The sequence below is a fragment of the Drosophila melanogaster genome, chromosome 2R (genome assembly GCF_000001215.4).
Source record: "Drosophila melanogaster chromosome 2R".
NCBI classification, from domain to species: Eukaryota; Metazoa; Arthropoda; class Insecta; order Diptera; family Drosophilidae; genus Drosophila; species Drosophila melanogaster.
Genome location: NT_033778.4, coordinates 1766437 through 1780056, shown reverse-complemented (window position 1 = coordinate 1780056; position 13620 = coordinate 1766437). Strand labels below are relative to the sequence as shown.

Sequence of the window (13620 nt, the reverse complement as noted above, 5' to 3'; positions counted from 1 at the left end):
TCCTGGTAAAGTTCATCAGGAATATTTAAGCGACCAGTAGCCCGTGTTGCGCTGCTTTTATTGAATTATCTCACGGCAAATCGTCCTTTCAGCTCCCTTGATGAACCTCTGTCACATAAGGAATTTCATCATAAAAAGACAATTAAGTGTCTAGTACTCCCATATTTTTTGGAAACAATACTTGACTAAACATAGCCACATGTGAGAATAATCACCACAATCATCACAATCACCAATCATAAGATGTTCAAAATTACACTACTGATATTCACAGAACAACAGGAAGTCTTAAGCAACATATATTCTGGCGTGAAGTCTGTAAGCTGAAACTAGCGTATCAAAGGCCACTACAATCTCACAAGCTCTGTAGTAAAAGAAACCATTAGATCTTATATTAAAAGCCTGGTGAAACTTAAGGAAACAGAGTGGTCGTCAACTCACTTCACAACTATACTACATCGTCAAGTAGCGACATACGGTGAGTTTGCAATACCACCCCTTTTGGTAATGTTTATAATGTGTTCTCCGAAAGCAATATTACAAATTGAAGCCACGAAAACGGATCGATGGAACTCAGTAAAAATTTGTACTGTATGCCAGACATCTAGACCGACAAATAAACAGTACCAAACCATAGGCCAAACTCAACTAAAAAGCCACCAACTCCTTATAAGTATAGTTATACAATAGTTTTCGGTCTTACGCGTAAATTAAGTACATTTCAGAAGGCTTACGATAGGGCATAATAAACCAAAGAACATAAACCCAATAGCTTTACTTTCAAGTTCCACACCCAGATGTATTGAATACCTTAAAAACTTTACATTGGCAATATTATGGCAAAAAAAAAAATGTTAAACTCTAACAGAAGGAGATAGACGCCATAACTTTAATTCACCTGTCTGATCTTTATTATTCATTTATTTTATGCAGTTTACAAGTATTTCATTCATTTTCTTATTGTAAAAAGAATCAGTCTTATTGCGGATCCTAAAACTGTTCACGTTGCAGAAAACTATGTACTCTTTCCGGGAGACCATAGAGCTGTAAAAGTACTTTTTGTTTTTTTTTTTTTAATAGTCTCGAAGTGTTTGTTTAAATCGACAAAGCCTGATAATTCATTCGAAGCTATTTATTTGTAACATTTGAGTTCGTATGATTGTTCATATTAATCATAAAAATAAAGAAAAATTTAATTATTTTATTTAAAAACTAATCTAAATCATAATTAAAACTTAAAAGTTCGAAAAACAAAAGTTGGTTTAGTTCGTAAGATCTCTATAAAGACGTTCCAGATATCGTCTGTTGTGGTGGTATCCTAGGCCGAATCATCATTTTGGACTTTTTTAATGTGTAGTCCCAGCCTCTCCAGCGAAACCATACTATTCCTTGCCGCGCAGTTATATCTTGGGGATCATGAAGATAAAGACCATTTAGACCCCGTCCACAGGACTTCCACCACCAGCCACCCTAGAAAGTGTAATACATGGATTAATTTTTCAATAATACAATATTTATCACCGGTTTGTTTACTTCTCTATAATTATGCAAGTTATAAAACTACTTTTATAAGTCTTAAAGTACTTAATTTATGCGAATTCAAAATGTATATTATCACAAAAAAGAAATATCTTAAAGTACATAAAGATTTAGATTAGTAAGCTCGAAAGCAGAGGTAATATTCTTTTCGACGTTGACAATGAAGCTGAAGTCACCACGATTAGAAGCCGCGGAAGTCTGTAGCCACCTTTCTGGAAGAGAACATGTTATAAATTATTTGATAAAATCACTCGTAACCGGTTCAAGGGATAAAACTAAGCACTTTAGGTAATGAAGATGAACACTATTCGGTTTCTTATATGTACTCCAGTACGGTTACAACGAATAGCAGCCAAAACATTTTAACACTTTCTTGCAGTGCGCATATAAACGCTGGACTTCAATTCAAGTGTTATATGATCCTCGATTTCTGTCTGAATAGTTATCATTCCTGCGCTGCCCAGCCACAGGCACAAATATGATTACATAAATGGCATAAGCATATGTAAACATAATATGCCTTCCTTAGCATATCCAAAACCATATACATAAGTAATACAGGGTGCGGCAACATAACTTCCCTTTTTAAAATGCGCGTCTTTCAGTTAGATGATGTCATAGCGGAGCGCTAGTGGTCCCGTTCAAGAGGGGCTACTGCAAAGTTTTGTCCCGACACGGTTCAGTCGCCATTATACGTTGGAAGAGTGAGGATCGTGCCTTTGCCGTTGAGGCCTACTTTTCAAGTGGTTGTTCGGTTATTAAAACACAGCTTGAATTTCGGAATCGCTTTAATTTAGCCCCGTTGGCTCCCGTCCCAGAACCGCAAATCGAAAATCAATTGTTACATGGGGACTACATTCAGGCAAACTGCAAGTGCAACAAAACGAAGAACTAGAGTCCCTCCACCAATTAGATCACCTGGAACATTGAAGCAGTGAGAGCGTCAATATTGCGATCTCCACGGCGTTCTGCGCGCAAACACCCATCTGCCCTTGGACTCTTCGATCGTTCTGTGAGGAGAATTCTTCATGATGATCTTCAATTTCATCCGTACAAGATGGCGATAGTGCAGGAACTTTCAGAACGTGACTTCAATTCTCGGATGAAATCGTTTTAGGGGAACACTTTCCAGAGCGCCTCATCTTAATTAGAGGCGATTTGGAATGGCCGGCAAGCTCTCCCGATCTGTCCCCTTGGGATTTTTTATACGAGATTTTTTTAAATCCCTACAAGATTTGAAAACCAACATTCACATTACCAAATCACCTGCCATGCTAAAAAGAGTCACGACAAACGTCAGACATCGGTTTACGCAATGTATGGAGAATGACCACCATTCTCAGTCACCTATCAGATTTCATCTTAAAAAATATATAAATAAAAACTTTAGACATTATAAAAATAAATAAATATTTTCCGATACCTACAATAGTTTTCATTGAGCCCTTCGATTGAGGACTTTGTTTTAAGCGAGTAATGTGACAAAATTCATTCAATAAATATCCAGAGCAGCGACCAGTAGAGTCGCTCTCTTATTAAATAAAGAATTCATAACTCAAGCATATCTTTGGATTACTATGGCGAACTGGATCACCGATTCAGATAGAATCTGGTGATGGTTATTTTCAACCGATTTGGGTATGTGGATTCTGTGAGTTTTGGGCATCAGCCTTCTAATATAGGGTATTTTTGAACACAGGAAGTATAACCTAAAACACAGCCGAGGTCTTCGGTTGTATCAAGCGTGTACGGCGCGTTACCCACGCGTCCGCGACTTTGGCGCGGACTACCCCGTCATCATCAACGGACGGAGCACCCTAGAGGTATCTTAACTCGGGGAATTTGATCCATTGACAAACCAAGACGACATCGTCGACATTCCACGTGGGCATCATCTCTACGGACTCCGTATCCCACGTGCGCATCATCGCTAGGTACTTCGTTGATTAATGAAACTAGGCCCTGTGTCTAAATATGTGTTTAGACATGATAAGTAGGCCAACTATAAATATGTTCTATATATGGGGTGCAATAAACATGTCACTGGACAGCATAAGTGGCAACTACAGATAAGTACGATTGCAGGGGCCTATTGCCGAAGTGTCAAGAGATATGACCACGCGGGAGGTGATTAGCGCGGTCATAGGCCTCAAACATAGATTTAAGAATAAAATTACAAGCGCTGCGTTATATAATTAGATGATAAGAACCTATGTAAGAATGAATAAAAGGCGAAGCCTTCGCAGCAGCGAGTCAGTTAGATTCAAACACCCGAATGAACTCATTAAGTGTACGCACAAGTTTATAGTGTGAACACCCTGTTTCAAATAAATTCAAGTTGATTAAATTCTAGAATATTCGGTTTAAAGTTAGACGTTGACTAAGCCGAAGATTTGATGTAACTTTTAAACCTCGGTGTGAACACCTTGTTGGACAGCGAGTCCGTAGACATTATTTTTTTATTTTCGTTTTCACAAAATTAAGGCATAAATCAACTTATAATCCGACGTAATCAGGCCTGTTGACTTCGTGGGAATCTCCGTAAGTAGGGTATAGCCGCAATCATTAAACAGATATGTAAATGTATTCTCCAGAAGCTCGCGTCAGACAAAGACACGCGTAGTTTTATCTTGATTATATAGTTTATATTATAAACGTCAAATATTGAAGTATTATTTTTGATAGGTTATAATTAGTAATAGTATTGTAGTAAGGATTAAAATTTGAATTTTCAATGAATAATTCTTAATTACCGAATATATATATAGCCCCACCATGCCGTTAAGTACTAGATAATCAATGGATAAAAATTAAGTGGAGATCATAACGATGAAGCATAACATGATTGAGTAAATCAACACAAGGTCGTTTCACAGTTTACAATTATTAGGCTAATTTATATTTCGGTATGTAACTAGCCTAGATCGCGAAATTGTCGATTTTTTCTTTAAGGTACTGAGCTGTGCCATTGGGAGGTGACGGACGGAAAAGACATTCCGTGCTTAATAGCACGTAGCACGTTAGCACGTTACCACGGGAGATTACCCCAGTTTCGGGCTATGAACAAATTTGAAACCGCTGATTTATAGTATAGTAATTATAATAAACACCAGCGGATTTACAAATATTCTAGGAAACTTGTACAGCATATCCTAACAAAAATTTTTATTAGTTAGTTATTTCCTCCAAAATAATTTTTCTTTTAATATTATATTCACTGTCATAATCAAATAATATTTTTTGCAGTGTAAGCAAAACTGAGAGGGTATGCGGGATAGTCGAATGACTTTTAATCCGTAAGCATTTAGAGAAAGTTTCGATATCTTCCATTTTTCTTCTATTTAGTTTTTATTATTTTTAACTTTTCTATCTGCATACAACTCTTTTTCAATTTTATTTTTTCGCTTTTTTTATTTAGTCACTTCATATTAACACTTAATTCACTTAAACTTTATTGGTTTGATATATACAAAAAATGGTAATAGATGCACACACATTACTTTCTCGACTTCCAAAAATCTTTTGTGAGGGTGGGTGCTGCTAAGGTAGATTAGTTTAATGATAATTTAAATGTTTTAAGTTAAGTGTTGTTTTAAATTGATATTTTTCCACTTTTACATAATTTACTAGTCATTAAATTTCCTTCTTTCCAAATTTTACTTCTTTCTTTTCTTATTACGTTTTTTACATCATTACTTTACTTTCTTTGATTCCACTTTTACAAACATAATTTCTATTAGATTTTAGATCGGTACTTAGATATAAAAAAATAGATATATAAAAAGTGTACGACGACTTCTACTTAAGAGCAGATCAGAACGCCAAAGTTCAACAATGGGAAAAATTCACAGATCGCGGTGGAACTTTTAAGGTTAGGGTGGATTATAAGCTATATATATAATAGAATATTATATATAAATCTCAGGGCTTCTGCCCCGAATCATTTGAAGGAGGTGATGGAATCTGGGTAAATCACACACTAATGGCTTGCAAGAGGGAAAAATGATTCCTAAAGTCAAGGAGCTGATCAACAGCCATCCCCAAGTTTCTACGGGAGTACGCCGCCAAAAAAGTATAAGTCCATTTAGGAACCATCCTCCCTCGAAAAAGCCGCCAAAGAGGGCACCACAGGGCCAGCAAGAGGACGCTGCCTATCAGCTCAAGACCTCGCCAAGCACGACTGAGGCACGAATTGCGCATGGTCACAAGAAGAGGGAAAGGTGGACATGCTCTGTATATACAGCTGTTAGCTCGCCCCAAAAATATCGCTTGGCAGGACATAGCTCTCCTCAACGAGAGGGTCGGCGCAGGGTCAATTATCAACCTCACATTCGTAAGTGGTCCACTGGTACGCTTCCTTTGGGGTATCAAGGAGCTGTACACAGGCAGCGACCACGAGGTGAACAAGGTCGAAATCGGCAAAAGACAACACGACAGCAGGGAAACCACTCAGCAAGGCCTACTGACAGGACACCATGAGTGTAGAGAATTTCGCCGGCGCTCCCCACAATCTGACGGTCGAGGTGGACGAGGACGCCGGAGTCACTGAGGGCCATTAAGGTTCAAAGTTACTTGCTTCAGCTTCTTCACCCGATTGCTGAAGAAGCTGAAGCAAGTAACTTTGAAGCTCGTCCTCGAATCTGGTTCTCTTTCTAGAATCCTCTAATCACGAGGTGTCCAAAGCAAGCCACTCGCAAGCTGCTGACGTGCGATGTAACAGCTCAGCTGTTTTACGCAGCTTCAGTGTGGACCGAAGATTTTGCGACTGCCAGCGCCTTTCGCACGATATCAGACGATGGCGACTTAGACATCGCAGGTCTGGTTCCTATTGGAGAACTAGTGCGGGAAGCCAAGGAACTGCACCCATAAAGGACAGCACCCATTTTTTGTTTTTTTTTTTTTTTGTGACGAAACACAATTGCTGGTGACAGTTGAAGACGGACAGTTGTGACAGTTGAATGGAATAGTAGCCTCGTTTGGCGTAAATACATCTCGTAGGTCAGCGGCAAATATGGTGACTATTTCTGCATCACTTCTGGCCCAGCAGCTTCGGAAATTCCTTATCGACGATTAAAAACGGTGGGCAAAGAGTTGGAAAGGAGTGTTTGTGAATTTAGGTGTTGCAGTACGGTAGGAACAGAGGTAGTTCCAGTTTTCGCTGTGAAACGTCATCAGCGTTCCACCTTTTTATTTTGATTGTTGGGATACAAGCAATTGTATCACAATGTTTTGGTGACGCATCATGTCTTAAACGGTAGTACTCATAAATGTCATAAACTCCATCATGCAGGCTTGTTGGAAATTTTGGGTTGGAGGCGTTATTTTGTTAGTGCTGGACTACAGTCGGCGGACTATAGTCCGTATCTTGCTGTAAAATAGTACTTCAGGATTTGTTTCTAATGGTGTTAACGAAGTTATTCCGCGCCGGGTCTTTGTAGATTGGACAGCCTCTGTAGTATGTAGTATGTGTGAATACCCCTGTGGTTACCGCACTTTTTCTAACTTGAATTTTCTTTATAAGCTTGGCATTGTATGGAGTTGTGGAGGTCTCCACATACTACCCGCACCGGGCCAAGTGTGCAGTTCGTACATTGACAGAAGCGTTACGGTTCTGCGGCTCTGCTACTGTATACTTACGGTGCAGAAGGAGCAATAGTTTATAAATTGGGAGAACCTCGTTCTATTTAAGATGCTTGTTTTTTGGTTTAACCTCAATCTTAAAAAGTGGCTGCGGCTGCCTGTTTCTGTTTTTGATGTTGAACACGCTTTTGGCGCAGAATCCTTTTTCCTTTAACACCTCAGTTATCTCTTCGGGCGTAACATCATACTCAATGCCCTTCAAAAAAAACTTATAACTCGCTGCATATGTGCTGGTAGGTAGTGAAAGTGTGAACTTTCTGTAGTTTTCCTTCGTTTTCGTTTGGAGTTTAATTTCATTAATAGTTCCTTTTACGAGGGAAGATATATGAAACCTATCTTTTCCAATTCGGCAGCTAAAAAAAGGGCAAGCGCATAAGAACAAAAGAGAGAAAAATCGGGAGAGCCGAGATTAGATTCTCCCGCAGTTTCTCTGCACAGATAAGAAAGATAATGCTGCACAGCTGATGTGCCGTTAAGTTTAATTATGTCTTCAATGTTGGCATGTATACACTTAACAAGTTTAGGAACTGCTGGCATGTGACCCGGCGGCAACGGTTATATAAACAAAAAAATTTTGCGCAAAAGATTCTGTTGTAAAACTTTTTATAAGTGCTTCCGGAACAATATGAAAGCACAAAAAAATATATAGTAATGAAAACATACCTTTAACATGCTTGCGCAATTGAGAGAACTTCTATCGTTATCTTTATTGTATGTTGAAAATGGGCTATTATTTGAGCCGTACCACGGGTCATTTAACGAATCTCCAGCATTACCCTCATATCCGTCTATTTCCAGTTTATAATAATCTGCTTCTGAATGAATTTTGAAATGTGAGTACTGAGCATATCTAAAAATAAAAGATATAATAATAGGATTTATCAGTATTCACGATATTATAATTTTAATGTAAATAATGTAAAAAGCAAAGTTTTGAACGCCGTGATGAAAACATATCAGAAAAAGTGTTTAGTTGATATACTTTTACTTACTATTTTTATAAAATAATTCCATTCACATGCTGACCTTCAGATCCTCACAATATTCATATCCAATAATATTTATAACAATATAAATAATAATAAGAATGACAACGGCGGCTTTAGAGTGGGCGTGGCAAATCGATAGAAATTTACAAAACTAATAAAAATGTGGAAAATATCAACACATTTTTGAAGTGGCCTCTTCGCATCGAAGAGGAGTGAAGACTTTAAAAGTTCATTAGGAATATTTAAGAGTGCAGCAACAATATTTAACTAAACTTAGCCACATGTGAGTATAGCATTTTCAGCACAAGCACCGAACATACAATATTGAAATTTACACTACTGCTATCCACAGATTAACAGGAAGTCTTAAGCAATATATATATTCCGGTGTGAAGTCAGTAAGCTGAAACTAGCGTATCAAAGGCTACTACCATCTCCCAAACTCTGCAGTAAAGGAAACGATTAGATCTTGTATAAAAAGGCTGGTGAAAGTTAAGGAAACAGAGTGGTCAACTCACTTCGCAACTGTACTACATCGTCAAGTAGCGGCATACGGTGAGTTTGAGCAATATAACAAATTGAAGCAATGAAAACGGATCGATGGAACTCAGGAAAACTCTGCATTGGTTGAACAGCTGTTTAATGACACAGCGAACTCTAGGTAGCGGCAAATTGTGTACCTCATTTCAACGTAACTTTATCTTGGCAATAAAAACAATATAATACTCTAGCAGAATGCCTTAGACGCCACAGCTCTAATTTTCATGACAAATTTTGATTATTAGAATAATAGCTTAATGAGCTTAAACCGAGACAAAATGATCAAAGCTGTTTTACGCGATTTCCCAGATCTATACCAATCAAAATACATTGCCAGAATAGAGTTCACACGTGTTTGCCTTCTTTAGCAGTTTAAAAACACAGTTTGCTTCTCTGTGATTAAAATATAAATAAACCGAATTTTATACAGTTTACAAGTATTTCATTAATTTTCTTGCGGTTCCCTAAACTGTTAACAGAACACTGTGTACTGTGTTATGAATTCAGAAGACAACAGAGCCGTTACATTACTTCTTGGTTATTTTCACCAAATAGTCTTTTAAAGTCTTATTATAAATATCGTCCCATAAAATATCGTCTGCTGAGGCTCTTCGCAAGTTAGGTCAACGTTGGCAAAGAAGAGGGGATACCCTACATGATGAAAATAGCTAAGCCTAGAAATTATTGTTAAATAAATTTTCAATATATTTATTAGTGTAGGTATATTAATTATAATAGGGCTTGTGCGGTCTGCACTTAATGAGGCGAATTGTAAATACGTGGCGATGACCGACGCTTCTAATCTCCCAAAATCGACTGACTTAAGTCTAGCAAGAGAAGATTCTTATCTCTAAAGCTTAATCTACTAATAACAAGGTACAGTTTCTTATAGGTAAAGCTCGATCTATAAATAGGAAAAACACTTGAGGCTTACGACTATATTTCGTCTGTTTGGTGATTGTGTTAACTCCTCCCCTTCTAAGACGAAGACTGTCCACAGACTTTTTACAATTGGCAAATCTATTTGAAAGCGGATCTTACGGGTAACATTGGTTGTGCTTACTGCTTACTCATTGCCACTAAGTTCCCATACTGCCAACTTGGTACTGCGTTAAACCATCGAAGGGAAGGCAGCTCTGCATATCTGGATGATCCGAGAAGTTCGTAAATGCTGTTGATTCTCCATGTCATGGGTTCGCAACAAGGTTCTGGAGATGATCGTAGCGAACTTGGAAAAAATCTTTATTGTAACCGTCGACTTGTTGATGACGATGATGCTGATGTTGGTTGAACTAGTTGACCATCAAAACGTATTTGTTGAACGCACTCTGGATGGCGTCTGATGGCAGATATTATTCAGTTCGTCGTTTCAGTACCCAGGCGCAGAAATAGTTGCCGCATCCTTACGTCTTTAGCAGATACTACGTTGATAGATCTTAATTCCCTCTTCTACTCTTCTCATCTACTTAAGAGGTAGTTACAGTTTTAATACTAAAGTTTTGACAATAATTAAGTATAACAATTATAATTTTATAATAAAGTTCATTCGGATATTTTTGATATTAAAGTATGTAGTAAAACGCTTATTGATTGCAAGTATTGATTTTCCTATTTAGTTGAACAGAATCAGAAAAGGTTATTGATAACATTAGTGTTTTTTTTTTTTTATCGGGAATTTGAAATCCAATTAGAGTGAGTGCGCTATACTGTTATTATGCCGTTTTGGTAATGCATTTATTTTCTATGGTAGTTTTAGGAAATATTTGTGGTTGGGTGGATTTTAAGTTTTCAAATCATTCGGGTCTAGCATTTCATCACATACCTTTAAACTTTTCTAAAGAGGATGAAGCGGAAATAATACAAAATGTTTAAAGATTAATAAAGTAGGATTTGACAAATATTTAATTGAAAAACTTTTGCAAACTCTTTTACTAGTGTCCAGATTTCACGTTTGTATTTTGCTAACTTGGCGATGGTCACAAAAGGAAAAGAAATAATAAACCTAGCGTAGATTATCTTTATGGACGACCCTCTCTCTTATGAGGACCGTTGTCCCGAGGTCTGCTTCTATTAGTTCTTCCCTATACCGTGGGGTTAGTTTATTTCCCAAGCGATTGTTTTGTTTTACCATGACGGTTTTCCCACCTCAAAAGTTCTGTCTCGTCTTGTTACATTTTCTCTTCTTAGCTGTTTATCCTGAGCTTCGTTAACCATTTCTACTATCTCGTTAGCCAATTCGGGAGGAGTTGAATGAATAATGTCGATCGGTCTTCTATTGGTGACTGAGTGCACCGTCTTATTGTATTCTATTGTTGCCTGAAGAATAAGGTTGACTGTATCATTCATTCCACTGTCAAGTTTCAGGCATCGAGCTATTTCTAAAAGCGTGCTGTGAAACCTTTCAACCTGTCCGTTTGAGGTACTATGAAGTGGAGGTGCGTTCGCTATGTCAACATTAAAACGATTTTTCAAAAGTGACTTGATTGACTCGGAATTTATTGACGGTTCATTGTCACAAAATATTGTCTTTGAATGGGGATAAAAGTTCATTAGTTGCATAATTGCAGGTTCTAAATCAGTTATCGTTCGAGAGCCGATTGGTTGCACAATAGCGAATTTGGAGAGTTTGTTAATGTATGTCAAAAAGTACTTCCTGTCCGTAGAAAATATATCAATATGCAATGTCTCGCCTACATGTGACGGAATAGGTGTTCTCCCGAGGATTTGCTTTTGCGGATGCCGATCGTATCTGGCTTTTTGACAAACCAAGCAGATAGCAATAAAGGTGGCGGCTATTTGTGACATTTTAGGGAATGTTTTTACATTCTCCTGTGCTGCCCTATGCACTCTGTTGTGCTCCAAAGACACTATTTCCCGTTGCTCAGTTTGATTAAAAATGTCGCTAACCATTTTCATAGTGTGTCGGAAGGTCGTTGCTGGAAACTCATTTACAAGACTGTTTTGAATGAAAGCTAGTACAGGTTATTCGCAGTGTATCGCATTTACCTCATCCGGCTTAACCACATCACGAATTCTTCCTATTAAGGTCTCTTTGTCTAGAAATTGTATTAGATGCCTTGTCTTGCTTCCGAAAATAACAAAAGTTCGAGTTGAATCCGCGGTGCCCTCAAATATTACAATTTGGTTTCTAAAACAGTTAACCGGCTTGTCGATAGTTTAGATTGTAAAAGTCAATGAAATTTCGCTATGTATTGTTGCAATGTCTGACCGGAGTTCGTCCTCTAGGACATGAATAGCCTGCCTGGATGCATCGGCAACATAGTTCTCCTTGCCAGGTTTATAGAAAATTTTAGCATTATGTTCGTCTATAAACGCCTTCCATCTCTTGATTTTTGCATTTGGATTCCTATCTGACACGGCGTATTTTAACGGTTGGTGATCTGTAAAAATGTTTAAGTTTTTGACACCATATAGATAGTTCCTAAGAGACTTTAAAGCCCAAACGATGGCCAAAAGTTCTCGTTCATTTGTTGCGAAATTAAGTTCTCTATCCTGTAAAGTTCTCGAAATCATTGTAACAGGCTTGCCATCCTGTAATAAGACTGCCCCCAGGCCAAAAGCGAAGCGTCTGTTGTTAAGTGAAAGGCTTTTCTATAATCGGGATACAATAGCATTACATTTTCGGAGACAAGAACATTTTTAAGCTTCTCAAAAGCAGAACATTGTCTTTCATCGAAAGAAATTGGTATATTTTAAGACTGGCTTACGGAAACTTTTCCGTTTTCACCCTTCAGAATGTCAGTGAGTGGTCTAGGAATAAAAGCGAAGTCCTTAATAAAGCAGCGGTAATAACTTGCTAGCCCTAAAAACGATCGAACACTAAACATATTAGTAGGTTGATTATATTTCTGAATAGCCTCTACTTTGCTAGGACTGGTTGTGATACCTCCACTTGACACCATAAATCCGAGATACTCGACGCTTTCCTTGAAGAAAAACGATTTCTCTTTAGAAACCCTCATATTTGCCCCAGACAGTCTGTCTAGTACCCAAGCAACGTTTACGTGGTCCTTAAATTCGTTTGAAAATATTATTACGTCATCAACGTAAACATAACATGACTTTCCTATACGGTCCCTAAAAACATCATCAATAGCACGTTGAAAAATACTTGGGGCATTTTTCAAGCCAAACGGCAAACGGCAAAACTCGTATTTTCCATTTCCTACTGAAAAGGCAGTTTTCTCCCTATCCTTTTCTGCGAGCAGAATTTGGTGAAACCCCGATTTAAGGTCAAGGGTTGTAAAGAACCTGGCCTTTCCCAAATTTGACAAGATGGATACTACGTTTCGTATAGGGTACTTGTCGTTTTTAAATTTATTTTTCTAAAATCTATAACCAACGTTTTCTTAGTATTTCCCTTTTCATCTGTACCTTTTTTATCGACTACCCAAACCGGATTGTTGTAAGGTGACGACGAGGGCCTGATAATTCCGTCCTTTAACAAAGCATTTGTCTCCTTATTCACAAAATCTGATACGCCCACGGGGTACGGATAGAGTTTTGAGTAAATGGGTTGGTCGTCCTCAGTACGTATTGTGGCAACAATATTGGTATTATACGGCAGTGCTTCTTCCAGTTCCGCAAAGACGGCCAATCGGTTTCGAAGCATTGTATGGAATTTATCAGATATCTGATTTGGAACCACAATATTCTCTATGTTGGTGAAATTTACGCTGTCACATCTCAAAAACGGAATAGATTCCACTTCATTGTTGATATTCAACGTTTTGTTCTTAAAATCTAACGTTGCATTTCCCTGTTTCAAAAGGTCATGTCCTATTATGTCATGTCAAAACTAGAGAGACTTGGAAGAATAAAGAATTGAACAGATGTGTTAAATAGCTTAATAAATCATTTCTGTTTGACGGTGTTGCAACCATGAAGCGAT

General features: G+C 37.8%; 1 protein-coding gene across 3 annotated transcripts in view; it reads right to left on the bottom strand.

Moving 5' to 3' along the window:
- Positions 1–1119: 1119 nt before the first annotated feature.
- CG41520 (uncharacterized protein) overlaps positions 1120–13620 on the bottom strand; it is a 129877-nt gene continuing 117376 nt past the window's right edge. For all 3 annotated transcript variants that reach the window (NM_001201534.1, NM_001110550.2, NM_001110549.2), the window contains exons 6-7: positions 7843–8029; positions 1120–1470 (exon numbers count right to left, since the gene is read on the bottom strand). In NM_001201534.1, the coding sequence (NP_001188463.1) occupies positions 1279–1470; positions 7843–8029 (379 nt within the window). In that variant the 3' untranslated portion in view covers positions 1120–1278. The remainder of the gene's footprint in view (positions 1471–7842; positions 8030–13620) is intronic.